The following is a 25,534-nucleotide window of genomic DNA, read 5'->3' on the forward strand; positions in this document are numbered from 1 at the left end:
ATGAGGAGGCCTGGAGTATGTTCTCACCCTTTCAATATTGGAGGACTGATTATGAGCGTCGCCGAGTCTTTAGGCGGGTAAATGTGCCGAGGTAATCGTAAGGACACCACTGTTTCGCTCATTGTATTCCCACTCGCGGACAAGCTCGAGGAATGCCGATGAATTATAGAGGACTAGCTAGACCGGACAGATGAGATATTCTTACCGACGGGACATGGAGTTTGGACGCGTCAGACGGGCGGCGACGACAACAACTTTGTCGTCGTCTATCGCGAGGGCCATCCTAGGAGAGACAGGTACGATAGTTTCCCAGGCATTCGGGTCGAAGCCAAGGCCAGATCAGCAGAGTTACGGTAGTCGAGCAGGCTGTAGAAGACAGAGAGCAGGCATGAGACCACTCGGCCGGCCAGGAGCGGCCTTTCTGTAAGAGACTCTCCCTCTCGGACCATTTTTGGTGCGGGCAGGCCTAGGGGTGACAACGGCCTTGCGTGGTGAGAGCGTTTCAGCTCCGGCTCGCAATCCACAGGGTCCGACATGGGGGGGAGATCGAAGAGGAGGGTATATAGAGTCGTCGGTTCAGTTGACTTTCTCTGCTTGCCTTGTCGAACTCTACTCGTACACGCTTGGGTCGTCTGGCAGGCCTGAAATACATTGGACTTTGAGCCGCTGTGAGATGGGCACAGGTCAAGCAAGAGGACGTGGATGGTGTGCCGATGGGAGAAGTGTTCGTGCTAAGATCAGGTGATGGGACGGATAACACCGTGAGTAGTGGAGGTGAGTGAGTGAGTGAGTGGGCAGGTCAGATGAGCGAGCGAGTGAGTGACGAATGCATGAGTGAGAACGACCTGAAGAGTGAGTGAGTTCATGGTGAAAGTGAGGGAGGACCTTGCCAGCCAGAGAGGCCCAGAGGTGAGACATTGCCGAATTTACCTGAAGAAAAGACAAGCGGCAGGCGAGACACTGTGCGTCCAGGGGTCTCCCCCCTCTTCTTTGGGCTGTCTCGGGACGTATCTGGCTGGATTGCAGCGACCCGTCGTCTCCCCAAAAATAACACTGACTTGGGCGGCTGGGCCTTACCTCAGGTTCCTACGAAGTACTTCATAGGAAGTGTGTGATTTGGTAAGCACTGTACGTATCGCCGTACGAATACCATCACATTGGAAGTAGCAGATGGTTCATTACCAGCTTGTTCGAGGTTGCCAATCTTGAAATCTTCATTTCTTCCCAATTTGCCTTGTTCAATTTTCATCTACTCATCCTTTCCTCTTCCGGTCCTCATTTTCATTTCTCAATAAGCTCCCGAATAAAGTAAGTCACGGCACAAGCGACATGAAGATTGCCCACTGAGACTTTCCGCCTCGTATTCTGCCTCATCCTCAAAGGCTATAGCTTACTACGATAGTCTACGAACACCGACGGAGTACTAGCCACACGATTTACAGTTGCCGCTACGCTTGGCTGATTCCTGCCATTGCGATATCAGCACAGCCAACGCCGTCTCATCGACGCGTCTCTGTGAGCTTAATTTTCCATCATGTAGACTAATGTACGGATACGGCGTTGGCATCCGGACATGGTGCCATCCAAGGCGTCTACAACATTTCCCCCAAAACTCTCGCCGCATTCTGCTCGGGAGAACTCGCTCATCGTTGGTTCCCAGTTGGACACTTTGACAATGACAGACTAATACCTAGTGGAAAGTCACGACTCACAACCCTCACCCATGTCGGTTCTGCCGACTAAGACTGGCCCACGGAGGGACCACCAGGGGATCGGTGCTCGTCTGTCCCAAACCGACTCTCCCACGCCAGCCGTAGGAGATTGATAAACCGCTTACGTGCTTCTGGCTGCTGGCTGCTGTCACAGGGATACTGCCGCCCCCCAGCAACCGTGCCTGTGGAGGGGAAGACAAGCCTATCCAGCCACTCATTGTTCTATCCTCGAAATCTTATGGATGGAGTGGCCAAGCATCGAACCGTCCTTTGCTGGCCCACGTCTTCCTACGACGCAGGCGATAATTGCAATGACAGATCCACTTTGAGAAGCGCTGGCTTCGACTAGACATGAACATTGACCTCTTCTGATCCGACAATGGTGCAGAAACGAGAAACGACCCGAGCAGAACAAAACCTCACGTCAAGGCGCGCCAATACCACCTCGTATAGTACCCCTCAAAGCTTCAATATGGCCGCCGGGCCAATGTCAAAACGGCATCTTCCATCCCACGATAAAGAAGAATGCCTATAGAGTAGAGATGACTCGAGCGGTTTACCAAAGACCCTCAGAGGTCCTTTGAAACGCGCGCGTCTGGCGTCAAGCCCACGTCGCAAAAGGTCTGGATCGCCGTCTGAACCACTCGACTCGAGCTCTGCGTATGATCTACGCGTTGCCGAACAGCAGAATGATTCAATGCACCGCCAGCCGGCCGAGTCGAGCTCGGAGGGCAGAAGACGGGGACGGCTGCGACAGTCAGCAGTACCTATGCATCGGGACCTTGGCCCGACTGCCTAGTCGACAGGAAACAGGTCCTTCTATGCAGAGAAGAAGATGAAGAAGCAGGAAGATCATCCGGCTGACGTTCTCAGGGTCTGAGTGTGCCGCCCGTGCCATGTCTAACCAGCGGATGTGACGGTCTTGAGATTGGCTCTGAACTCTAAAGAGAACCGATGGGAGGGTCCAGTCTCAGAAGTCTCGTGCTGGCGACCTCGTCTGATTTTTTATCCTCAACCCCTAAATGGGGATAAAGTCTACTTGATACAGGCACAGCTGAAAGATCGTCGGGAGTCACTCCCGAATCACGATAGGGCAGACTGAAACCGCTTCTTCCTCTTCTCTGGGGAAAATCATTGTTTGACTGCTACGGTAAACTGCTCCCCGAGTAGGAAAGTGAGCCCATCGTGCTCTAGTCCCTCATACCAAAGCTCAAGAGCACGACCATCCAGAGAAACAAGTCGTTTGGTTCCGGAAACAACCTTCATGAGCTGTAATCCGCCTTCAAAGCAGCAATGGCTTCGGCACGCAGGGCGTCCCGTCTGCTTTGACTCTGAGGGTCAAAGTACGGCCTCTCCCCGAGACTCACGGCACGAGACCCTTGTCTCTCCCCGAGGCCTTCCACGATGTAATCCGGCGTCGCGGCGTGGTAGGCCGAGCGGTTATCCCAGATGGCGACGTCGTTGGGATTCTGCCAGCGGTGTCGCACCTGCAGGTCGTGGTTCTCGATGATGAGCTGCACAAACCAGTCGAGGAAGTGCTTCGACTCCTCGTCCGAGAGGCCGTTGATCTTTTGCACGTGGAGGCCCACGGCGAAGACGCTCTTCCAGCCTGTTACCGGGTTCGTGCGGATCACCGGGTGGATGGCCTCCAGGAGCTCGCCGACGTTTTCGGGCGCGCCGCGCGCTTCGGAGTAGAGCTTGAAGCCGTTCTTCTCAGCTGCTGCGTTGAAGCCTGGTTGGGCGTATGTGGCTGTCATGCCGTCGAAGAACTTTTGGAGCGGCTTCGATATCCGGTCGTATACTTCGTAGCCCGAGGCCCAGAGCGTGTCTACGTTTCGTCAGTACAAGTGTACGCAATACTGTTAACCATCACCCGCAAGTGGTTACCTCCTCCTGTCTTTGGCAGCTGTGTCAGACGCAAAAGCGCATAGTCGCTCGGCACGGGCTCAAACGTGATATCCGAATGCCACTGCGACCTCTGCGTCTGCTTCTTGGTATAGTTCAGGAAACGGTGTATGCCCAGCCTCTTGGCCTGCGCCGACGAGATGACGCTGATCTCGTCATCCTTTGTATCGCCGCGCCCCGAGTTGTTGACGGGGTGGATGTGGAGCTTCGAAGTCGAGGGTTTCCCGGAAAGCTCGCCGAGGCGTTGAACGAGCTCCTTTTGGAGGTCGTTGTCGATGTTATCCTGCTTGCGGAAGAATACGACACCGCGCTGCGAGACTGTGGTAGGTTTGTTTTAGCGTGGGTCAAGTCTCTTAGTGGAGGGCGCTGCTCACTGGTGATTGCTAGGTCTCCGAGGAGTTCGTCAGAGTTGGGCGCGCGCAGCAGCTCCTTGAGATCGAGGGTCGGGTACTCGCGGCCGATGACGGGCGTCACTTCAAAGTGCTCGAACTGATCGAGAACCCCCCTCGTTTTGAGGGGTTCCCTATGGCCTGTTCGTACTTCCGGGAGCTCCTCATCCAGGGGCGGAAAGTCGTCTGCGTATACTGCCTCCTTTGGTTGTTCTTTTGAGGGCACACTCTTGGCCTTGGGGTCCTCGACCTGCTTGGCGGCTGTCTCTGTTGCGGATGGTGCCATTGCTGGAGTTCTTCCGATACTGGTCTCAACACTTCAAAGGAAGAAGTTTGTTTACTACCTCTACAACATTTTCGATCGCGGGGTCGAAGAGGGGTCTTGGGCATGTCTTATACGCCCTTCCGACATCAACCACCACACCACCAGCGCGCGGGCCGTGGAAGAGGCGAAAGTTTGCGCGACATCACACCATACCTTATGCAATTCGGATTCTCCAATTGGGTTGTCGATGAATTTTGCGGGGGCCAACGCCAATCTCGATCTCGAGAGCAAAGACGGGACGACCACCGGTAGAAACGGGCAAATCGCGGGTCGCGGGAGCTCGGCGGCACATGTCGAGGCCGAATCGGAGCCGTGCTTCTCCGTCCCCCTCGTCCGGTCAAGCTGCAAGCACCGCACTCCACGCTGTTGGGGTAACGAGTGTCTTGGCTTTCAGTGTCGATGGGCGGGGTAGACCAATGAGAGTTGGGCGGCGTTGGCATTTGGAATGAGATGGTTTGCGGAGATGGGATGAGTTGGAGGTTGCATTGTCTGTGGCTAAACAGATGGGAACCGTTGTGGTATTCATCGCGAGGCTTTGGTTCGAGCTGGCTTTCAGATGAATCTTGTGCGAAAGGTAGTGTGTGCTATGCGGGACCTGATTGATTCTTCATTTAGAATATGCAAGATGTGGCAGAGTGAGTTGAGCTCTCTAAGCTCGACTAACAGTTGGATGATGATGAGCTGAAGTCGTACTGCAAAGTAGTGGTATCGATGTCTATCAAGTACCCTTTCAAGTATGATGCGAATAACACAGCCATATCTCGGTCGAACTTCAGCAATGCCCCAAGCAAGTTCGGGGCAAACACAACGCCCGGTAGACATCGACGGTGAGCGTGCTGTTGTCTTACATCGGCTCCGGATCCAGACGCGGGCCCCGACACCTGGCAAGCCGGAGATTTCAATCACAATCCAAGAGGTGGACGGGCCGGGATGCGGAAACACCGCCGCCGAGTACTTACCGGCGAGAGTAGCCTTATCGTGTAAGACATTCCATGACAATAGCTGGTGACAAGAGAATTGTTGATGTCGGGTTTACGATGACGGAGATGGGAGAGACTAAGCGTCGATCCACGGCTGCCCGCCGACGTCATCGACCTGTCACCGATGTCATTGGAGCTCTCGAGCTCACTCCAAAACACTCTTTTGCGACTCGGAATTTCACTGCAAATACTTAAACTCATAGTATTCAGAGTTCTTCAGACACGCATCTTACCGTTGTAACATTAATCATTATACTTTACACCCAAGAAACCCATAACCCCAAGAACCAGCTCGCCTCACATCACAGCAAAAATGTCATCCTCAGCACCACCCCAACCCCCAACATCAGAAGCCTACAAAACAGCCTCGAACCCGACAACCCGCACCCCAGCCGAAAACGCAGCAGCTCAAGGTGATGCCACCGACCGCGAAACCGCCGCGCGCGACGCAGTGCTAGGCCGCACGCCCTTCCCGCAATCTCAATCACGCTCCGTCGACGACGCGACGCCGAGTTCGCTGGGCGCAGGCGTGCACTCCTCCGGCCCCGTGGACGAGACGGAGAGGCGGAATACCGCGTACGTGACTGAGGGCAGCAGAGGAAAAGAGCTGGAGAACCCCAACGTCGAGGCCGAGCAGATGGCTACGCTGGCGGAGGGAAAGGTTGCTGATGCGGTTGAGAGGAAGAGTGGTACGCAAAAGGTGCCGGGGCAGGAGGTTGTCAATGTGGAGTTTGGGAGTGGGATTGAGGAGTGAGTATTCATTCCCCTGCTTGGAGTGATGGACGGTTGATATGGACAATTCAAGTGAATGAGATAACTAACCTACCAAATAGGAAGAAGAAGGAGCAGCAAGAGGCAAGAGATGCAATTAAGAAGGCGAGGAGCGAGGGGGCGGATGTTGACGGTGGTATTGGAGAGCGGTCGTGAAGGAAGGAGCGTCTTCGATAGTATGTGTAAGGGAAGCTGCCAATTCTGCAATGTCCATCGAGGAGTTGCCATGAGTACTAAAAAAGATAATTCAATAAATAGACTCACGCAAACCACAAAAAGAATCACTCAACCAACATCCACTCAAAAGAAATAAAAAGATTTGTTCTCCCCTTCCAGAATCGAACTAGAGACCTTTCGATGACAATGTAACCATTACAGTCGAACGTGATGAACCAACTACACCAAGGGGAGGATCGGAGCTAAAGCCCCGCTCGGTGATGGAAGCAAAGTGCGTCTGCAGTTCTAAGTAGCCTTTTTCTTTTCGCCGGCCCGCCCACCAATAGGAAGCCCCCCGAATTACCCGAGCCTGAGATGAACTCACATCACCTCCATGATGTAGCTGTGCATCAATTGACTTGTTTACATTCATCTCGATCATGAAGCGTAAGCTACTTGCCTTACCTCTAAAGCCTTCTACTCTTTCCTCCTTTATACTAACGAGAGAAGCCGGTCCTGAAAGACTTGACACGAGTTTGAGTGAACTCGGTTCTCTTACTAATATCGTGGCTTATGTCTCCGCCCGCATGCATGCGGCTGTGTCTGGCGGGGTTCTCAAACCCACTTGCGAGCATCGTGAGCATCCCACAGCGGCATCAAACGTCGCACCCAGTACAGGGCGTTTAGCTCAGTGGTAGAGCGCCCGCTTTGCATTCACCTGGTGTCTGCGGGAGGCCCAGGGTTCAATCCCCTGATCGTCCAGTAACCTCATCATCACAGCTCGTGGTGATTAATCTTTTGCTTTTTTGTTGTGGTTGTAGTTTGCTTTCGATGAATTGCATTGAGAGTTGTTTGTGAAGCTGTCGGCGGGGTTATCCCTGTTTTCGAATTCCCGACTCAAGAGCAACTGTCAAATGTCTCTTGCAACCATCCCATCACATCCTCTCCAAATACAACCGGCTTCTCAAGAAAAGCCCAATGTCCGCCTTCTCTCGTGACACTCTTGACATCAGGCAGCACGCCAGCAGCGATGCTCTGCTGAAGCAGTTCAGGCCTGCACACGTAGTCCTGCTCCCCGCCCCAGTACAGCACCGGCACCCGAACCGTCTTCACCTCCTCGTCCAGCATCCTCTCCGACCTGGCTGAGATCCCGGACCTGGTCACAACGTAAACACATCTTGGCGCAGCAAACCCACCATCGTTGCCGTAACGCTCCATAAAGTCGGCCCTGTGCTCCGGTGTAGCGAACGGTAGCGTCGGCTGCGTGCGGCCTCGGGTAATGAACTCGCGCATCTTGCCGGGCGTGCACCAGTTCTCGAGCCAGGTGTGCGGGTCGCCGAATGTGACGCTATACACGGACTCGAGGTTTGTGTTCATGATGTCTACCGAGTCCTCGGCGAGGAAAAAGTGCCAGTACTCAAAGATGCCGAAGCCGAATGCATTTCTCGTCATTTCATTGACCGTTTCGAGATCAAAGTGGCCGGTGGGCGGCATGTACGGGACGCTCAACGTGATGAGACCGCAGATGCGATCGGGGTGAAAGTTGTATAACCGCTGGACGATGAGGCAGCCCCAGTCGTGGCCGAGTGAGATGACTTTGATCAAGCCCTCGGCGTCGAGAATTTCGATGGCGTCCGCTGCGAGACGGTGCCATGCGTAGTCTTCTGGATCGGTGGGCTTTGACGTATCGCCGAAGCCGAGGTTATCTAGGGCCACGACGCCGTAGCCATGCGGGATGAGGTAATTGTTCGTGAGACCGGCCCAGAGGCGCGCCGTATCAGGCCAGCCGTGAAAGAGGAGGAGAGTGGGCTTGGAGTTGTGAGCGGGCGAGGTGTAGTAGGTGTAGATGAAGCCGCGAGAGACAGCAAGTGTCTTTTTGGTCAATATTGAAAGGTCTAGAGCTGCCATTTTCAGGAATGAGGATGAGTTCTCTCGAGGAGCGTGGCATGAACCAAATGAGGATTTCATATATAGAGAATACCATCAGAGCATTGCGGGCTCGAAGAGAATTCCATCCCCTATTCTCGATGGACCAGAACTCCAAGCTTCGCCAAAGGTACTTTCAAGGTGGGCTACTGACTCAAGCCAAGGACATACATCTCACGCCGAGGTCGTCGTATTTCTATTGAATATGGATTGTTTGGGATTTGCCTAATCCCCGAAGATCGGTTGGAGGAGCTTCATAAGATAGCTGCGTGCTCTCATCAGATTGCTGGGTTGATTGAAGCACTCGTGGGCTGACAGCTTACGGGCCAAGCGTATTACGCCGGGTCTGCGGCGAGTGACTCAACCGGCAGACTCAAGTGGAGGTTCAGCCAAATGGCTTGGATTGATGCGGGAATCTCTTTCAATGAACCAAAAACCGTCCATGGTGTCTTTTACCCTCGAAGTCGTCGTATTCAAGGGCATCTGATCATCTAGCTACCTTACCTAGCCAGTCTAGAATGAAGCCTGCAGTGGTGACGCCCTTCTCACTTTTACTGCTCGTGCTCCTGTCAACCAAGAGTAAGTTTGCCTAGTTGAAAAGGATAAAAACATGTCTTCAAGTGGATCTATTTGATGATCTTCCAAATCCTCATACCGTAGACTGACTGACTGTGAGAGTGAAATGAGATTCAGTGAGAGCAACAGCTGCTCAGGTAAGCCCGAAGAATTATGGGCCCGGGCGCGATCTCACACACAAATGACCCCGCACTAACCACGCCGGGTTCCACAACTTTAGTCACAACAACACTCGGCGCCGCCTCCAACTGCGGGACGGACATCATTGGTTTCCCCATCACACGACGGCGACATGACGAATTGGAAGTCCGGAGCTTGCTTTGTCCTGGCTGCGGTCCGGGCCGTTGCCGCCGGACTTGGTCCGCATCACCTCGCGGGCCACGAGGCTTGGAACGCGCTGCAATCGTCTGCCCGGGCTGAGTCTGAGTCTCAGGCGGGAATTGCCTCGGCTTCTTTTGCGGAGCAGTACCCAGAGTACAACCTCTCCGTCCCCATTGACCACTTCCACAATGACTCCCGCTACGAACCGCACTCGGATGAGTATTTTGACCTCCGCTACTGGTTCGACGCGAAGCACTACCGCAAGGGAGGCCCTGTAATCATCCTCGCGGCCGGAGAGACGGACGCCAAGGAGCGTCTGCCTTTCCTCGACCACGGCATCCTTAGCATCCTTGCCAAGGCCACCGGTGGCGTCGGAGTCGTTCTTGAACATCGCTACTATGGCAAGAGTTTCCCTGTGCCCGATCTCAGCACTGAGAACCTCCGCTTCTTGAGCACCGACCAGGCTCTCGCCGATACGGCCTACTTTGCGAAGCACATCAGCTTCCCTGGTCACGAGGACTTGAACCTTACCGCACCTGGAACTGCGTACCTTGCTTACGGAGGTTCATACGCCGGAGCTTTTGCCGCCTTCCTCAGAAAGCTCTACCCTGAGGTCTTCTGGGGCGGCATCTCGTCGTCGGGTGTCACGGCAGCTATCATCGACTACTGGGAGTACTACGAAGGTGCCAGGCTCTTTTCGCCCGGTGAATGTGCCGAGACGACCCAGAAGCTCACCGAGGTTGTCGACAAGATCTTGCTGGGCAAGTCTGACTCTGACAAGAGCCAGCTGAAGGATCTCTTTGGCCTGGGCCCTCTTCAAGATGATGATTTCGCCAGCACCTTGTCTTACGGCATTTCGGGGCTGCAGTCGACCAACTGGGATCCTGCCCAGGATACCACCGCTTTTGGAACGTACTGCGCCGCTGTCAGCTCATACAGTGTTCTCTTTGGCAGCACTCGCCATCTGAAGTCGTCGGTGGACGAACTGCTCTCCGCCAGTGGCGCAGACGCGAAGTTGACGAATCGCATGCTCAACTATGTCGGCTATGTAAAGGACTACGTCAAAAAGGGTTGCAGAAGCGGAGACTTGGTCAAGTGCTTCTCAAGCCGCAACAGTGAAGAGCACAAAAACACCTCTCTTCGCCAAGGTCCGGGCCGCAGCTGGATCTACCAGGTCTGCACAGAGTGAGTGTTTTCAAGCCAGGGAGTTTGATCTATTGCTAACAACTCTCATAGATGGGGTTACTTCCAGACCGGATCGGGTGTGCCCGATGACCAGCTTCCCCTCATTTCCCGCCTCATCGACGTCGACTACAGCTCCATCTACTGCCGCGAAGCTTTCAACATCAATGACCCCCCCAATGTAGACGCCATCAACAAGCACGGCGGCTTCAACTTCAGCTACCCGCGCGTCGCGATCGTCGATGGCGAAGCTGACCCCTGGAGAGCTGCCACGCCCCACAAAATCGGCCTGAACCGCAAGTCGACGACCAGCGAGCCCTTCCTTCTTATCGATCTGGGTGTTCATCACTGGGATGAGAACGGGTTGAAGCCGGAGGATGTCACGCCGAACTTCCCGCCTGCTTCCATCAAGAACGTCCAGGCCCAGGAAGTCGAGTTTGTCAAGGCTTGGATGAAGGAGTGGGAGGAGGCGCAGAGCCAGGACAGCGCCAAAGGAGGTATGTTTGTCATCAATCATGTGTCATTTGATAAGCTGACGAGAGCGAAAGGGGTGTCCGAGGAGCTTTAGTAGAAGGCACCGGCTGTAGCATTGAGATGGCGATGCCCGTCGAAACATCATTCAATTCATCCCCCCTTTGCCTTTGATTTGAACAGTTAGTTACTAGAACAGCTTCACATTAAATGAAACTAGAAGTTTTGTCATAGATCAACTACTCAATGGAAGGCTGCATATAATACGCTCCTCCGATAGCCGGCTCGAAAGACGAGTTAGCTGTGTGGTATGTAAAAGTAATGAATGTGCTAAAATGACCGCAGCCTAAGTCCCGAATTCACTCATGTCTCTCCACCAAGCCCTTCGAAAGTTTCCCACCAAGCCAACACCAAACTACTGTGTCTGCGCTTTGATCATATCGGCGGCCTTTAATTCCTATTAGCAATATTTCCATGGACTTGGAAACACCCGGAACTTACCTTCTCAGCAACAGCGTAAACAGTCATGGACGTGGTCGCACCAACAGTCGTAGGCATCATCGAAGCATCAACAATCCTCAACTTCTTCACACCATACACCAACAAGTTCTCATCCAGCACGCCGCCCCACTCGCGCGGCATCTTCGCAGTGGTACCGACAGGATGATACACGGACGGGATAATCTGCCCCTTGGCCCAGCTCACGAGCTGCGCATCGGACGAGACGCCCGTGCCAGGCGATGTCTCGCGTGCCTGGTACTGCGCGAGGTCGCCGGTGGTCATGTACCGCCGCATAAACTTGATGATCTCCGCCATGACGTCTAGGTCGATGGTGTTGGACGCGGCGCGGTAGTCGACGATCATCTCGCTCTCGGGCTGCGCCGTGTTGAGGAGGATGTTGCCGCGCGACATGCAGTGCAGGTTCTGCACAGAGCCGCCGGGGCCGTACATCATCATCTCGGAGAAGACGACGTTCTTGGAGCGCATGAGCCTGCCCCAGACCTTTTGCTGCTGCTTGTAGCCTTCAATTTGCTCGGCGGTGTAGGTCGAGGGCAGGTGGGATTTGGGGTCTTGTGCTTCAAAGGCCTTGGCTAAGGTCTCGAACTTGTCAGGGCTGACGACGGGCAGGCCGATCATGGAGGCAAGGGAGGGCGGACCGCCGCCGCCCCAGCCACCTCCGCCCGAGTTGGGAGGTTGGATGCCCCATTGGTAGGAGATGCTTGGGATGTAGCTGTGGTCCTGGAAGTTAGATCCGACGCCCGGCAAGTCGACCTTGACCGTGATGCGTGCCTGCTCTAGGTGTGCGCGGGGCCCGATGCCGCTGAGCATGAGGACCTGCGGTGTGTGTACGGAGCCAGCGGCGAGGATGACCTCTCGACGGGCTTTGATCTGCACAGGTGAAGCTCCTGTGTTATTGCGAGAGACGAATTGCACTCCCGTGGCGGTGTCGCCGTCAAAGAGAATTCGGTTGACCTTGGCGCCGACAATCATCTCGTAGTTTGCGCGGTTGAGGCCGTCCCAGTGGCCGGTGCGAGCATAGGAGCGCTGGAATTGGACGGGATCTTGGGACATTGGGTACCAGTAGAGACCGGCCTCGCCGGCACCGCTGTCTACGGGGATGGTCATGCCGGGCATCTTTGCCATGGCGTTGTAGAGGATCTCTTAGGGATATGTTCAGTGATTTGTGAGTGGCGGGAAAGGGTTCATGTGGATTGGGACCTACTCAAGACGGATTGAAGAGGGCCCTTGCCAAAGGCAGCATAGATCTTGGAGGTTGTACCCCAGTACTTGGTGTCGTAGGTGATGTTATACTCTCGAGCTTGAGCTGCGTCGGGAGGGGCGAGGGTGATGCCCTATGATCCGTCAATCTCATAGTCCTCATACGCTCGCCTGATAGCTCACCTTCTTGAAGTATGGTAGGAGGTTATCCCAGTCCCAGGTAGACCCGGGTCCACCAAGTTCTTTCCAGGCATTATACTCATCTCTAGTTCCCCTGAGGAAGACTTGGCCATTGACAGAAGAACTACCGCCGACAACGCATCCGATACCCACGTCAAAGCTTCGGCCGTTGAGATTGGGGCACGGCTTGGACGTGATATTGAACATGCGGCGTGGGTTCATGCCAGTCTGACTATCGTAGTAGCCATACTCGACCACAAGGACGGTATCTTGTCTGTATTAGTCCGAATCTATATACTGGAGGTTGAAGACATATCGTGGCTCGGAAACTAACATTTGCCGTCTTCTGTGAGTCTATCACCAACTGTCAGGCCAGAGGTGCCACCGCCGACGATTACATAGTCGTATTCGGTGGCGAGCTGCTCTGCTCGGGTGAGTATCTGGACATGTTCGGGGTGCTGAGTTGGCCACGCTGATGTAAGGTGCGCGACAACGCCCAGACAGTACAGTGTAAAGCTTCTAAAGGAAGGCATCTTGAAGCCTCTGAGAATAAAGACAAGTTTCTAAGAGGAGATGGATGCAGGACATGAAGACAGAAGGCAGAGAACTGACAAAGGTGGTACGTTTTATAAGCTCAGTTATCGAGTGGCGCTGTGGAAACTTCATCGTCGAGAGAGTAACCCACGCGGTACAACTGGTGTCCCGGATACAGTCCCGCTGGAGTTGTCAAGCCACCAGGCTTGCGTTGTATGACTTTGGAGGCATTGCCTTCCTTCACTCTATCAGTGGCCCACACTAACCAGAAGTATAATGGCTATTCCGTTGGCTTCATCTGAACGCTTCATTAAGCTTATAATAGGCTCAAGTGAGGCAAGTGAGCAGCAGGCGGGGAGCCAATCGGCAGTGCGTACCAGAGACGTATGAGCCGCAACCCCCTAATATACAAAGTGCGGGGGCACGCACTGGATTAGGATTTGACAGATGCCGCTCAACCTCGATTGGGTATATAGACTTGTTACGTTGCAGCCAAGAGTCGGATTATGTTGACGACTTCGTATTGTTCCTGATTAAACCCGGCTGCCAAGGCCGGATCAAAGCAGAAGCTGCAGTCATGAGGTCCCGTGCTTGATTGATTTTGCCTAGAGCGAAGCTTCGGCTAATTGAACAGAAATAGTCTTGGAGATTCCGACCAATGTCGTTAATATGCAGTCACTGTAATGAGGCGGGAAAATGGGCGTTGTGTTCTCTATTTTCAGAGACTCTTACCAGGAGTCGTCTAGAAGTCATGTTTATCGCAATCATCTCAAAAGCAAAATTTGGAATGGATGAGGAACAAAGCCCTTGACTCGAACATGATGATTTTGACATTTAACTACACTGTTCAATTCCAGAGCTAGCGTATAAGGCATACGTGAGATAACTACTGGAGTAATGTAACTGTTGCGTGTGTATGGATACACCACCAGCCCGGGTTTCCTCATAAACCATGTCCGCTGTCAAAGAGTGAAGCTCGACGAAGAGAACCAATCCATCAATCACGATATTCAGCCCCAAACGTACTAAAGCTCTGCGACAATGAATTCATGACCACATTTTCCAGGCGGATGGAAGAGTATGCCGTGGAAGTAGCTTGGATGTCGCTTGACGATATCAAAAATTACACGCGCACCTTTTGCCTCATCCCAGTCGGAGGCATGGGGAACCCTCATGTAATTCTTCCAGGTCCGACTCCCAATCACGTGTCTGAATTTACCAAAAAAGTCCCTGACAAATCGCTTCCATTGGGGTTGTCGAGGTAAGTTGTCAGGAGGCAACCAGAACTCGTCAGACACCAGTTCGGACTGGATATTGCGCCACTGAGGAGGGGTTCCCGGTGCGAAACGGAGAAGGTGTCTCATCTGGTAGTGACACCACTCGGTATGCCAGAATGGGACTTGGTACTCCGGAGCAGCAATTTGTCGGATACTTTTGAGGTTTGAAAGCGTTGCTTTGTTGGTCCACATCCAGAAACATGTGTTTGTGACATGCTGCGGACGTCGCGCTATGAAAGGCTTCGTGTCGATGACGAGGTTTTGAATGTTTTGCATCCAGTCGATGCTTTCTGGGACACATGTGCGGAAGCGCACCTTAACGTGGACACAGTCAATGTCCCAGTTGATGCCGACACTCTCTCCCATTTCTTCTGCCGAATCTTTCGGTGGAGGAATCGGCATCCAGGGACCTTCCTCGCCCTCCTCGAGCTCATCCTTGACAAATGCTGGGAACCAGAATCGCGGCCTGACGCTCTGAGCCACAGATCTCGACAAAGAATCGATCGCCGTGTCGATGGAGTCATAGTAGCCATTCGGGTACTCTGCATCATGTCTGGACAGAGTCCAGAACACAGTGCGGTGTGTCGGTTTGTCTGCTTCCTCCTCTTCCTCATCGAGTGGCTCTGGGCTGTTGCTTGATGGTAGAATGAGCAGATCAGTGGAATCGCGGCCCTCCACGTTGTCTATCTCATCATCTGCTTCGTCGGGTCCTAGCTCGTCGAATATATCGTTGATGGTTGTATCCCCGGTAGCTCCATGGTCAACAACTCCATTCTCGGCAGCCGCAGCCCCATTTACGTCAGTCCCATCCTCAGCTACTTCATCCCCAGCTACTTCATCCTCAGCAGCTTCATCCTCCTCAGAACTATACTCATCAGACAGATACTCGTCATATGGTTGCCCCTTAGGAACATTGGTATTCAGGGCATCGGTTTGCGGAGTACCGATGTTTGACGTATTATCCTCAGGAGTACTCTTCTTGGAGACATTCTTTTCAGGAATGTTCTCTTTGGGAATGTTCTCTTTGGGAGTGTTCTCTTTGGGAGTGCTCTCTTCGGAAGGCTCTTCGCCGGACGATTCCCCATCGCAAGATTTCAAGTCCCAGTCGTAGTCCTCGCCTTCTATCTCATCGTCTTTTGGATGAAGTTCTGCGATATAGTATCGAGGCTCCAAATAAAATTCGCGCCAAATTTTGGACTTGATCTTATCGGGCAACCTTGCGAATTGGAGGAAAGTCGGATTCGGAACTGGCACACGTTTGTATAATCGTGGTTGCTTTGTAAGTCTCCTGATGAGCCTGACGCGTTTGGACTTGATCTTAATAGGAACCTCCTCGAACCTGTGTAAATTCGGATCTGGAGCCGGACCTGGAAGCGGCATGAGTTCGTATGTTTCCTGTCGCTCATCTTGTTCCTTGTAGGGCAGGACGCATTTTGCCGGCTTCTTCAAGTTTTTGTCGCGCATTGTCTGATCTGGAGCGGCGGTATCGGAGCGGCTTAGTCGAAAATGGTGCAGTCAATGGAGTGGTTTTCGAGGCAGAATCAAGAGACGTCGAAATGGTCGGTTTTCAGTTTTTCTTATCAGACGCTTAGACATTTGTTCTTGCTACCGTTTGGGTCTTTGAACCGGAAAGTTTTGCCAGCCAGGTTCTTTGGTTTTGAAATGTCTATTTTGTGGCGTTTCGATTGAATGAGACCTCAAGGTTGTGTCCAACTTTTCCATGTACCCACGAAGTCAAGAGTCGGCGGACTGACAGATTCGTCGAGGCCCAGACAAGGAAACGAGTGAAAGAGCTGGTGATACTAATACCGGACGGCATGCAAAACCTGAGCTTCTAACGATTTGAACACTTTGCGTAACTTAGCAGGACCTACTTACAATATCATGGCACCAGGACTGATACTCTTCTTCTTAGGTACTAAGAGTTGGACCCTGAATGTACTACAATTATCGCGCTTGAGAAGAGAACAACTGCACCCGAGCGTGTTCCTGCGAGTTGGAGACAGACGAAGCAATAGTTAAATTCGAACATTGAAGGGAATTAAGCCAACGCCTCACAAAGCGACTGAACGCCATAACGACGGCCTAACCGAGACTAAGTACGTAACTAAGAGCGGTCTACCGACATCCATGTCATGACTCTGGCAAAATTGATACATAATCCGGCTTCCCTTTTCTCAGAGGTACTTTGAACCTGCAGGTTACCTAGTTCATGTCGATGTCTGAAGATGACTCCTGTCACGAAAGAGGTATAGCAGTGGATATCTCAGGGGTAGAGATAAGGGGTAGACAGGGGTATGGGCATACAAAAGGGGCTCCCTCGAGGGCTTCCCTTTCCCCTTTTCCATAGTTGATTAGACCACAGTTGAGGTCCCGATTTCCATGAGCTACTCTATATGCTGATTCGTGACAACTCCCCAGACGTAGATGACTCTCCATCTTCGTCGGACTCTCCATCCTCCTCCGATTCCGTCTGCGCGTCGTTACTCCACTGCGGCGGCGAGTAGTCTTCAGCCCTGTAGCCCTTCAACTTGAGTAGATCTCCATTCACTGAGATGAGGCCTTGAAACCGGGTGCAAGACGGGTTGAAATCGAGCACACCCTTGTGGCACTGGGTCCCTTTATCATCGACGCCCTTTGAACAGAAGTAAAGCCGCCGAGAGCCACTGTGAGGAAACCATGGGTTTGGCTTGCGCATTGTTGACAGTCGCCAGTCTCGCTGTGGAACCCCAGACTCAGTTGGTCCTTCCGCTCGCCGGAGAGCCTGCTTAATGACCTTTTTCGTGTCATCACGAGAAAAATCCTTCATCTTAGACAGACCCTCCCACAAAGTGTCGACGCCGTTTATTATTTCGTAACCTTCTGTCGGCTTCGCAGCCTTTGACTGGACAGTCGCCATCCGGTCATAGGAGAAAGAGAGGATCATGGTCCCTGTGAAACGACCGAAGTCCATGTCCGCCGCCAACAGGCCATCGTCCTCAACTGGCGACGAAAGAGGTCTGATCTTGAGGTGAAAAGGCCCCGGGTCCACAGGTGTATATGCTTCTTCCATCCCGGGGGACTTCACGATGAATCTGCCAAGGGCATCTTCAAGCCGCATGAGAGTCGCTTCCTGTTCAATTAAGAAATTCTTTCCGTCAATGCGATACTCAATTTCTGGTGGCGCAAGGTTGTTGAAGACATAGTTGTAATGCTTCTTCATCTCATCCGCGCAATCGTCTGGAACGCTGCCTTCGGCAATCGCTTTCTCGCATCTCGCCCTCCAGGAAAGCTCAGTTGAAATCACTGCCTCGTTGAGAGCTTCTATGCTCCAGGCAATAATGGTGTAGTTCTCGGAATCGCCATCGTCTGGTGTCACGATATCATGGTAAAGACCGTAGATGCTGTCAAGGAATCCAGGTAGTTGATCTCTAGTATCTTCAACAAGATTGCGAAGTACCATCGGCTCGGGAGTGATGTGTGGGGTGGGCGTTCCGTCTCTTACGAAGTAGCGCTCTATGAAGAGATCAATATCGAATTCGATTTGGTCCTCCAGCCGTTCCAGCTCATTGAAGATCTCGACATGAGTTCTCCGTGTCAGGTCCATCTCAAAGAAAGCCGCCTTGAAAGCGGCTACATCTTTGGGTGGAGAGTCGCACTAAGAATGAGATATTTAGTTTAGATATATATTCTCGGTTGCTGAAGGAATTGAACGACGCACCGCACCCAATTTGACCAACTCGGCCATATCGTGGTGCAGATTCCGCAGAGTCTTCATCTTCACATTGCCTAACCGAAGGCCGTAGAAGTTTGACTGCGCCTCATACCACGACTTGTCCTTAAGGAAGTCCCAATCGAAGTCATGAGCGTCCACAAAGAATTCGTCATCAGGATCAGCGTCTTCGGAGAGAAAGACTTCGCGGAGGCACTCGATCCCAATGCGCCAGTGTTTCTGCTTAAAGTATATGAACCCATTGTCTTTTTCGTAGGAGAAGCCTGCTTCGTGTGCTCGGGCGATGGTTACTTCCAGCTTCTGCCACTGTTCGCGAGTCTTCCCAGAAGCCAATTTGATATCCATGAGAGCTTACAAAGAGCGCAGTCGATTGTTGCATGAGACTTCGAGTCGGTGAGTGAGCGACACGAATTAAGCCCGACGCGGTTTTCAGAGCTCCAAGTCTCCACAATGATGATGATGATGATGTATTTAACGTCTGGTAACAAAAGGACGTGCCGGGCGCTATGCCGACATGGTCTATACTAATCTAAACTATGTTACAGGCTACCGTCTTCACTCCAAGTCTCCACAAGTTTTTCAAGAAAAGAAAAAGAAACGCGAAGTGGACGGGTCCGCCACGTGATTTGACAGGAGCGTCTCTCGACTTCCTGATTTCTGGTACTTTGCCTTGGCCGCCTTGCTTTAGAAGTATCGCCTACTGCTTGTTGAGTCAATCGCATGCGGGAACTTGTCTAAATTCATTACGCAAGGATTCATAATTTAGCATCGGGCTTCAATCCCGTTTTTTCGAGCGCCGTTGAAGAAGTCAAAGTACCCGAGGCAGACAAACATCAGTACAGAGTACCTTGGCCGAACATCCGTGACGGCAGCAGCCGTTCCAAACTTCAGACGATCCAATCCAGACCAGCGACTTTCGGCAGAAAAAAAAAGGCTAACGTGAGCCTGGATTAGTTTTAATTAAGGTTTAGCATGACAATAAAATCTCACCTCCAGGATTCGAGGTGGGAAATCGTGGGAAATCGTGGCAAGCAAGGCAATATTTGTAGGGCCTTTCAGGCGTCTCGGCGCCCACCAAGATTACAAGTTCAGGAATCTGACCTGCCAAATCAATCAGCCCGCTTCGGCGGACCTGGGATCATGGCTTGGTGGCAGAGTGGTCTAATGCGCAAGACTAGAAATCTTGTTCCTTCGGGAGCGTCTGTTCGAATCAGGCCCAAGTCGTTTTTTGTCATTTGCCGTACCCCAAGTCGACTTGGAATTGCGTATATAGTTGACTACAGTCTCTGGATTTTTGGATTTGCTTTTGCCGCTCCGACACTCCAATTCCTGTCATACGTAGCATACTGTCGGATTGGAAGTCCAATTCGGCCGCGAGTAGGGGCAGAGCATGGGCCACCTCGAGGGAGTACACTTAGACCTCGACTACCCACCCAACCTCCGGTTGGAATCTCCCTTCTACTCCTTACGCAGAATCAATCAATACAGAGATATTGATACTTCGTCACCCCCAGGACCCTACGGTTCGAACCAACTTCCCTGTGAAAGGAATACCAACACATACATTGTGGAAAGCAACGCCATTCAATCGGTTTCATTAATCATACAAATAGCATCGCTGGCTCAATATCTAAAGTTTCCAAGATGGCCCAATAGAAGTAATCTCATCATAGAGTAGTCTGAAAGTTGCGCCGTTAGCATTGCACGGCACTCAGAGAAACAGTAGTAACTCACGTTGTAAGGAAGTCGGCGTAATCCTCGCCCGTAACTTGCGGCCGCAGGTATTTCGCCGCCAACTCGAATTTGTTGTTCGCCGGCGCAGACTTGAGCAGTTCCTTTGTGACGTCGTCGAGGACGTTGAGCATTGTTGTCTTGTTAAGTTTTGTGCCTTCGGCGGTGCTGACGCCATGGTGTACCCAGTACCACAGTTGTGAGCGGGACACCTCGGCTGTGGCGGCATCCTCCTGCGAGTCTGTTAGATACAACCTAAGACGGCCACTGCAAGCAGCAGTCGAAACTTACCATAAGATAGTTGATGGCACTGCAGCCCACACCACGAAGCCAACCCTCCATGTACGCCAAAGTGATATGCAAGTTCTTCCTAACACCCTCATCGGTAATCTTTCCAGGAACAACAGAGTTGATCAAATCGTCGCGCGTGACCTTCACCTCGGGCCTCTTGAAGATCTGGTTGGCAGTAGGCATATGTTCGTTGAAAATCTCCGACGCAATCGACGCCAGCGCCGGGTGCGCAACCCAAGTCCCGTCGTGCCCGGCCTTGACCTCGCGTAGCTTGTCGGCGCGCACGCTGTCCATCGCCTTGGCGTTCGCCGCCGGGTCGTCCTTGCGCGGGATGAGGGCCGCCATGCCACCCATCGCATGGACGCCGCGGGCGTGGCATGTGCTGATGAGGAGCTTGACGTAAGCGTCCATGAAGGGGACGGTCATGCTGACGTCGGAGCGGTCGGGAAGAATGAAGCCGGGGCGGTTACGGAAGCGCTTGACGAAGGTGAAGATGTAGTCCCATCTGCCGCAGTTTAGGCCTGAGCTGTGGTCTCTGAGCTCGTAGATGATCTTTGAAGCATGTTAGTGAGGAGAGTGTGCTTGCGATGGCTAGCGCTACGAACCTCATCCATTTCGAAAACAGCGCTGATGGTCTCAATCAATACGGTGGCGCGGATGGTGCCTCTCGAAATACCGATGTAATCCTGCGACATGTTGAACACGTCGTTCCATAACCGTGCCTCGAGATGCGACTCCATCTTGGGCAGATAGAAATAGGGGCCGGCACCACGAGAAATCAGCTCCTTGGCGTTGTGGAAAAAGTACAGTCCGAAATCAAAAAGAGCGCCGGACATGGGCTGTCCATCGACGGTAAAATGCTTCTCGTCCAAGTGCCATCCGCGCGTGCGGGCAATCAACGTGGGGAGAGTGCGATCAGTTCTGAGCTTGTACTCCTTTTCGCCAAGCTTGAAGTCGACTTGCCGGCGGATGGCGTCGTAGAGATTCGCCTGGCCCTGAATCATGTTGTCCCATGTAGGACCATTTGAGTCTGAATCCGTGTAAGTCGGAATACGTCTGATGGTTTCAAGGGCTTCCCATCTCACCTTCAAAATCGGCCATGTAGGCCCAAACGTCAGAGTTGAGAGCGTTGACGACCATTTTCCGATCCGTGGGTCCAGTAATCTCAACTCTGCGATCTACCAACCCAGGCGCCGGCTGGGCGCCCCTCCAGTTCTTGTCATCGCGAACGTGCTTAGTTTCAGGGAGGAAATCTGGCAGGTGTCCGTTATCTGTGTCGATTTGACGTTGTTGGCGGAGATTGAGGAGGTGTTGGCGGGTCGGTTCGAAGCTGCGATGCAAAATTGCGAGGAAGTTGACGGCTTCCTTGGTGAGAATCCGGCGAGAGGCTTCGTTGCCGGCGCCAAGGATGGAGACGCTGTCTAGTGTTGATTGAACCATTGTTGAAATTTTGTGTGGATATTTAAACACAGGTCTACGCGGCGTTTAATGATATCTTTAAAATGCAGCTCCAGTATCACACATGATCTCGAAGAGGTTATCGCCAGATATTAAGTACTCTTCTCCCGGTTAATGGCGCATCATTCGAAGCTCGGCTCTATTCCGATGGTGTTCTGAATCATTGCGAAATTTGGTGATGGTGCTCGGCTCGGTACCCGGATCGGAGGCGGCCGTCATCCGATTGGCCCCACTCGCCCAGATCGTCCACCACGGTCGAACGGAGAAGTTACCCTTCGGACTCTGTCAATGCAGAGGCAATTCATACGTCACTGACAAAGGAGACCTCCCGAGTTATTCGCGTTGATTGATAATGTTTCGATTCCATTTGACATTATTTGTAGTGACTAAGAACCATACCCCCCTGGTGCCATCATCTTCTCCAACTCAGCCCAATCTAGCTGGTCAACTCCCGTTAAGGGGAGAGTAGGATCGTTGAAACTATTGTAGATGCCCTCCGCCGCTTCCAATCCAAAGGCTTGTTCCAAATTCTCATCCAGATTCAGACCGAATAACGTGTCTGATCCATAGGTATCTGCAGGTCCTCCAAACATTTCCCCCTCCCAAGATGGCACCGAAGAGCTGGGCGTCGGTGTAGTCAAGGGCATCTGAGCCGGTGAAGGTCCTGACTGTTCCGGTAGTCCGGCCCCGGGTGTGTTCCCCACCTGGGGTACCCCATGGGACGCCCCGGAATCTCCCATCTGCACGTCATGGTCCTTATCGAACGCTACCACATTGGCCCACACGTGTGCAGAGAACTGCCGAACATCCTTGAGACGCTGCGCTGCCGCCTGGTTGCCGGCTGAAGACAGGTACTCCAAGAAATCAATGGCCTGGAAGAGTTCTTGTGGTGGCGGCTTCTGGCTGTCTTGCTTGTGTGCAAAGCCACGCATGATCAAGACGAAGGCGGCAGAGAAGGCAGCATCCAGATCGAAGAACGCGAAGGGAGCTATGTATTGTTAGCGATCCATTTTACCACCCAGGGGAGAGAAGGATGAGTCCTCACCAATTTCTTCTTGTCTTTGCATAGCCATGAGAATGCGGATAATTCTCAAAGCCGACTCGTTGCACAAAAGGCACAGCTGAGAGATTGCCGAGGTCACGGCTTGCTTCTGTGTTTTCTGAACCTTGTCTTTGACCTTTTGGAGGAGAATTGGTCTGATGCAGAGAATGATGGACTGGTTTGAGTTGTATTAGCACCCGTTTCCATCAACAAGGTCTAAATGTTGCCCGGTATGAGACAGCGATTGGTCCTTACCTGGAATAATCTCAAATAGAGCGATGCGCCAGCTCTGGTGACCTCAAACTGCTTGTTGCTGAAGTCTATGGCAAGATCTGCCGGGATAGATCCACCAATGTCGTGTAGTGATTGAAGCAGATTTCTCATCTTCCTGACAAGATCAGCTTGCGATAGTGCACCTCGGCTGTATAGTGCTGTGCGCCACAATGGTAAGTTGCTGGTCATAAAGCTTGCAACGAAAACAGACATGCTGTAAAGTCGACTTACATGACATAATCTCTCCAGTTGTGCGGGCAATCTTGACGTTGACATTGAGCGGCTCCGGAGAATCGAACCCTGGAGAGGGACCAGGCAAATCGAAGGAAAGGTGCCTATCATCAACGGAAGCTGGACGCCCGAGACCTGCTGATATACGCCTGGTAGAGACAAGAGATTAGCTTGATAGGCCTTGATGATTCTGCCGTTCTTCAAGATTCGACTTACTGGTCCAGCATGTAAACAGTCCACCATACCCTCATTCTGTGTGCTCTCTCTGAAGGCAAGCACTTCTGTTCTGAAAATGGCAAGTTGCAGCCCAGAGTCAGGGCAAGCCTTACTGTTGTTCCCACCTATAGCTTGTTAGTTTCCCATTTGGTCTAAACATGAAGTTATCTAGACTCACGAAAAAGTATGCATCATTCTTCCGGTCGTTCCACTGCAAATATGTCGTCGCTAGACACAGAATCTCGAGCCCAACAATGCCGTACTCGCTGATGCTGTGAAGCGGCGGTAGCCTCCTCATGGCCTCCGCAAACCAGAACGCTCCCGGGGGTCCTCGGACCTCTCGCGGATCCTCCTCCATCAACTTGCCCATGGCCATGACCAGAAGGTACAGCGTGAACCATGGTGTGTCCATCTGCCGAGCTCGAGATGCTTGGCTGTTAAAAAGTAGCGTCATGTTGTCTGTGAACGTCCGCTGGTCTAAGAAGTGCTGTGTGACTCCCATGTAGGAGTTGAAGAGGTTCAGGAGACGATTAGACTCGGCCTCTTTGGGGAAGGCCTGGTGAGGGATGCCCTTGATCAACTCGTTCGTTGAGGTCCATTCAGGGGTAAACGGCAGGTCACGAGGATCTTCGTTCTCCAGGTGTTCCGGAGCATCCTTCTCCGGAGAGTCTGGGTCTTTGCCATTGTTCTCGTGGAAGAGACTCCGCAGACGTTGCTCGAAGAGCGGGCCTGGGGCACGCTCTATGGATGCTGTTTCTTCTGCTTTAGTCTTTCTTCAGTATTCAATTGAAGGCTGAGATACACGTACCATAACTCGGAGGCGGTACTTCGCCGGTAGGCTCAAACGGTGCAATACCTGGTGGGCTTGGATTTGATGCCCCTGTTGAGGACCCCCTGGCTGGTGGCGAAGGCTGTGCTCGTGGTTGTTTGGCGAGTTCTGCTCGTTATTAGCCCACTTTCTTTTCAAGACAAGCAATTGGCCTGCAAAGAATCAGCCGTAATAACTCACCCTTTATTTGGTCCTCATATCTGGTCAACGTGGCTCTCAATTCTGAGACGTATCTGGTTGACCGGCTTAGCAAGTTGGAGAAGTCCGACCTCGGAGTAGACTCACGCCTCTGAGTATCTCTTTCTCCCGTCACCAAATTCGCAGTCTAGGTTGTTTCGTGCGCAATTCCTGCAAGGCTGCTCTCCTGAACACTTCACCTTGCGCCTCCGGCATGTGTTGCATCTAATTCGACAGTCAGCATGGCACAATGCCCCCAATGGCAAACACGTCACAGCGGTGGAGTTTGGTGGGGTGAATGAAGGGCGGGCGAATTGAGGGTGGTGGTTACTGACGCGTTCGCGGACCGTGCTTTGGCGGCAGCTTGCTGAGGCATCGCGCCTTCTTCCTCGACCTCGTCTTTGATGCGTCTTTTCCTCTTCCGGCTGGAAGAAGAGGCTTCTGACACCTTGTGAGACTGCTGCCCGTTCCGTTCACCGGTAAGTTTGCAAAGTCTTCATGTGATGGAGGTCGCTGCGGCAATTGGGAGTGTGGGGCTGATAAGAGCCGAACTTGCCTTGGATGAGGGGTCTGGGGTCGGCGATAACGAGCCCCTGTAGCTGCTACTCGACATTTTACTATGCGGTGTGATAACCCGGTTACTGCAAGTCATGTATGTATGCCACTTGATGCAGCAAAAGAGTATAAGATTGTGACGTGGGTAATGATGCGACAATCTGTCCAAGAATGTTCAACGTAGTGTTGTATTGCTTGTGTAGTTCCCAACGAAACAGTAAACTGAAAAAGATGTTTGTGACAATTTGCTTGTCAAAAAGAAAGGTCCGCCGGCGTAACATGGCACAGAGGCGGCAAGACTGTCTTAATCACAACACTCGCCCTTCGGCAGCCATCCGATCCGCCTCTAGCCAGGACCCACCATCGGGTTCCAGCTCCGAACATCGCTGATAAGACGCACCAGCCAATAGACTGGAAGAGAGCTCAAACAAGAAGTCTTGTGCTCTAAAGGACACTCGACCTGGAATTCCTCAGTTTCTTGCGACGCGGGGTGCGCTTTTTATAGATGGGACAAATCAAGGGCAGAGAAGCCGAAATGAGTGAAGCTCGGTTCCCTTCCGAGAGACAGACGACCGGTCTTGGCCGATGTCCGACG

The 25,534-nt window shown here is 52.5% G+C and overlaps 9 protein-coding genes and 3 non-coding genes across 12 annotated transcripts; 4 read left to right on the plus strand and 8 right to left on the minus strand.

Moving 5' to 3' along the window:
• Positions 1-2,762: 2,762 nt before the first annotated feature.
• On the minus strand, positions 2,763-4,536 carry BDP81DRAFT_214784 (TfdA family taurine catabolism dioxygenase TauD). The gene is made up of 3 exons (XM_060582696.1): positions 3,992-4,536; positions 3,600-3,935; positions 2,763-3,540 (listed from the first exon to the last, which is right to left on the minus strand). Exons 1-3 carry the CDS (start codon positions 4,290-4,292, stop codon positions 2,975-2,977), a joined length of 1,203 nt encoding a protein of 400 aa, XP_060446474.1. The 5' UTR covers positions 4,293-4,536; the 3' UTR covers positions 2,763-2,974.
• Positions 4,537-5,503: 967 nt separating this feature from the next.
• On the plus strand, positions 5,504-6,427 carry BDP81DRAFT_426082 (uncharacterized protein). Its single transcript, XM_060590265.1, has 2 exons — positions 5,504-6,061; positions 6,145-6,427. Exons 1-2 carry the CDS (start codon positions 5,625-5,627, stop codon positions 6,236-6,238), a joined length of 531 nt encoding a protein of 176 aa, XP_060446475.1. The 5' UTR covers positions 5,504-5,624; the 3' UTR covers positions 6,239-6,427.
• On the minus strand, positions 6,406-6,493 carry BDP81DRAFT_t154. The gene has a single exon. It is a non-coding gene; the product is annotated as a tRNA-Tyr (tRNA).
• A 422-nt stretch (positions 6,494-6,915) lies between these two features.
• Positions 6,916-7,000, plus strand: BDP81DRAFT_t148. The gene has a single exon. It is a non-coding gene; the product is annotated as a tRNA-Ala (tRNA).
• Positions 7,001-7,135: 135 nt separating this feature from the next.
• Positions 7,136-8,146, minus strand: BDP81DRAFT_460485 (Alpha/Beta hydrolase protein; the record flags this gene model as incomplete). Its single annotated transcript, XM_060593661.1, has 1 exon — positions 7,136-8,146. One exon carries the CDS (start codon positions 8,144-8,146, stop codon positions 7,136-7,138), a length of 1,011 nt encoding a protein of 336 aa, XP_060446476.1.
• Positions 8,147-8,981: 835 nt separating this feature from the next.
• On the plus strand, positions 8,982-10,982 carry BDP81DRAFT_426086 (serine carboxypeptidase S28-domain-containing protein). Its single transcript, XM_060590266.1, has 3 exons — positions 8,982-10,246; positions 10,298-10,740; positions 10,792-10,982. The coding sequence occupies exons 1-3, from the start codon at positions 9,033-9,035 to the stop codon at positions 10,809-10,811; spliced, it is 1,677 nt and encodes a 558-aa protein (XP_060446477.1). The 5' UTR covers positions 8,982-9,032; the 3' UTR covers positions 10,812-10,982.
• Positions 10,983-10,985: 3 nt separating this feature from the next.
• Positions 10,986-13,146, minus strand: BDP81DRAFT_347363 (uncharacterized protein; the record flags this gene model as incomplete). Its single annotated transcript, XM_060586137.1, has 5 exons — positions 10,986-11,162; positions 11,216-12,375; positions 12,438-12,567; positions 12,617-12,882; positions 12,948-13,146. The coding sequence occupies 5 exons, from the start codon at positions 13,144-13,146 to the stop codon at positions 11,130-11,132; spliced, it is 1,788 nt and encodes a 595-aa protein (XP_060446478.1). The 3' UTR covers positions 10,986-11,129.
• Positions 13,147-14,158: 1,012 nt separating this feature from the next.
• Positions 14,159-15,888, minus strand: BDP81DRAFT_517733 (uncharacterized protein; the record flags this gene model as incomplete). The annotated part of the gene is made up of 1 exon (XM_060595918.1): positions 14,159-15,888. One exon carries the CDS (start codon positions 15,886-15,888, stop codon positions 14,173-14,175), a length of 1,716 nt encoding a protein of 571 aa, XP_060446479.1. The 3' UTR covers positions 14,159-14,172.
• Positions 15,889-16,783: 895 nt separating this feature from the next.
• Positions 16,784-18,581, minus strand: BDP81DRAFT_471092 (uncharacterized protein). The gene is made up of 2 exons (XM_060594576.1): positions 18,125-18,581; positions 16,784-18,061 (listed from the first exon to the last, which is right to left on the minus strand). The coding sequence occupies exons 1-2, from the start codon at positions 18,479-18,481 to the stop codon at positions 16,817-16,819; spliced, it is 1,602 nt and encodes a 533-aa protein (XP_060446480.1). The 5' UTR covers positions 18,482-18,581; the 3' UTR covers positions 16,784-16,816.
• Positions 18,582-19,278: 697 nt separating this feature from the next.
• BDP81DRAFT_t149 lies at positions 19,279-19,360 on the plus strand. The gene has a single exon. It is a non-coding gene; the product is annotated as a tRNA-Ser (tRNA).
• Positions 19,361-19,635: 275 nt separating this feature from the next.
• On the minus strand, positions 19,636-21,730 carry BDP81DRAFT_471093 (malate synthase A). The gene is made up of 5 exons (XM_060594577.1): positions 21,244-21,730; positions 20,764-21,188; positions 20,159-20,710; positions 19,871-20,100; positions 19,636-19,815 (listed from the first exon to the last, which is right to left on the minus strand). The coding sequence occupies exons 1-5, from the start codon at positions 21,596-21,598 to the stop codon at positions 19,767-19,769; spliced, it is 1,611 nt and encodes a 536-aa protein (XP_060446481.1). The 5' UTR covers positions 21,599-21,730; the 3' UTR covers positions 19,636-19,766.
• Positions 21,731-21,945: 215 nt separating this feature from the next.
• BDP81DRAFT_426090 (fungal-specific transcription factor domain-containing protein) lies at positions 21,946-24,963 on the minus strand. The gene is made up of 10 exons (XM_060590267.1): positions 24,720-24,963; positions 24,493-24,609; positions 24,388-24,440; positions 24,187-24,315; positions 23,557-24,128; positions 23,379-23,503; positions 23,163-23,311; positions 22,914-23,089; positions 22,662-22,833; positions 21,946-22,604 (listed from the first exon to the last, which is right to left on the minus strand). Exons 1-10 carry the CDS (start codon positions 24,758-24,760, stop codon positions 22,003-22,005), a joined length of 2,136 nt encoding a protein of 711 aa, XP_060446482.1. The 5' UTR covers positions 24,761-24,963; the 3' UTR covers positions 21,946-22,002.
• Between the last annotated feature and the right edge of the window lie 571 nt (positions 24,964-25,534).

This window comes from Colletotrichum phormii (assembly GCF_030913505.1).
Source record: "Colletotrichum phormii strain CBS 102054 chromosome Unknown BDP81scaffold_8, whole genome shotgun sequence".
Taxonomy (NCBI): domain Eukaryota; kingdom Fungi; phylum Ascomycota; class Sordariomycetes; order Glomerellales; family Glomerellaceae; genus Colletotrichum; species Colletotrichum phormii.

Excerpts from the sequence above, each read along its gene's own strand:
- BDP81DRAFT_426090 (XM_060590267.1), bottom strand. The coding sequence starts at position 24,760 with ATGCCTCAGCAAGCTGCCGCCAAAGCACGGTCCGCGAACGC. Across the intron at positions 23,312-23,378 it reads ACTGTTTACATGCTGGACCA|GCGTATATCAGCAGGTCTCG; the intron begins GTAAGTCGAATC and ends TGTCTCTACCAG. Across the intron at positions 23,090-23,162 it reads AACTGGAGAGATTATGTCAT|CACTATACAGCCGAGGTGCA; the intron begins GTAAGTCGACTT and ends TGTGGCGCACAG.
- BDP81DRAFT_426082 (XM_060590265.1), top strand. The coding sequence starts at position 5,625 with ATGTCATCCTCAGCACCACCCCAACCCCCAACATCAGAAGCCTACAAA. Across the intron at positions 6,062-6,144 it reads TTTGGGAGTGGGATTGAGGA|GAAGAAGAAGGAGCAGCAAG; the intron begins GTGAGTATTCAT and ends CCTACCAAATAG.
- BDP81DRAFT_214784 (XM_060582696.1), bottom strand. The coding sequence starts at position 4,292 with ATGGCACCATCCGCAACAGAGACAGCCGCCAAGCAGGTCGAGGACCCC. Across the intron at positions 3,936-3,991 it reads CGGAGACCTAGCAATCACCA|TCTCGCAGCGCGGTGTCGTA; the intron begins GTGAGCAGCGCC and ends AACCTACCACAG. Across the intron at positions 3,541-3,599 it reads GCTGCCAAAGACAGGAGGAG|ACACGCTCTGGGCCTCGGGC; the intron begins GTAACCACTTGC and ends GACGAAACGTAG.
- BDP81DRAFT_471093 (XM_060594577.1), bottom strand. The coding sequence starts at position 21,598 with ATGGTTCAATCAACACTAGACAGCGTCTCCATCCTTGGCGCCGGCAAC. Across the intron at positions 20,711-20,763 it reads CTGTTTTCGAAATGGATGAG|ATCATCTACGAGCTCAGAGA; the intron begins GTTCGTAGCGCT and ends CATGCTTCAAAG. Across the intron at positions 19,816-19,870 it reads TACGCCGACTTCCTTACAAC|ACTACTCTATGATGAGATTA; the intron begins GTGAGTTACTAC and ends CGCAACTTTCAG.
- BDP81DRAFT_426086 (XM_060590266.1), top strand. The coding sequence starts at position 9,033 with ATGACGAATTGGAAGTCCGGAGCTTGCTTTGTCCTGGCTGCGGTCCGG. Across the intron at positions 10,247-10,297 it reads ATCTACCAGGTCTGCACAGA|ATGGGGTTACTTCCAGACCG; the intron begins GTGAGTGTTTTC and ends CAACTCTCATAG. Across the intron at positions 10,741-10,791 it reads CCAGGACAGCGCCAAAGGAG|GGGTGTCCGAGGAGCTTTAG; the intron begins GTATGTTTGTCA and ends CGAGAGCGAAAG.
- BDP81DRAFT_471092 (XM_060594576.1), bottom strand. The coding sequence starts at position 18,481 with ATGGATATCAAATTGGCTTCTGGGAAGACTCGCGAACAGTGGCAGAAG. Across the intron at positions 18,062-18,124 it reads AGTTGGTCAAATTGGGTGCG|TGCGACTCTCCACCCAAAGA; the intron begins GTGCGTCGTTCA and ends TCTCATTCTTAG.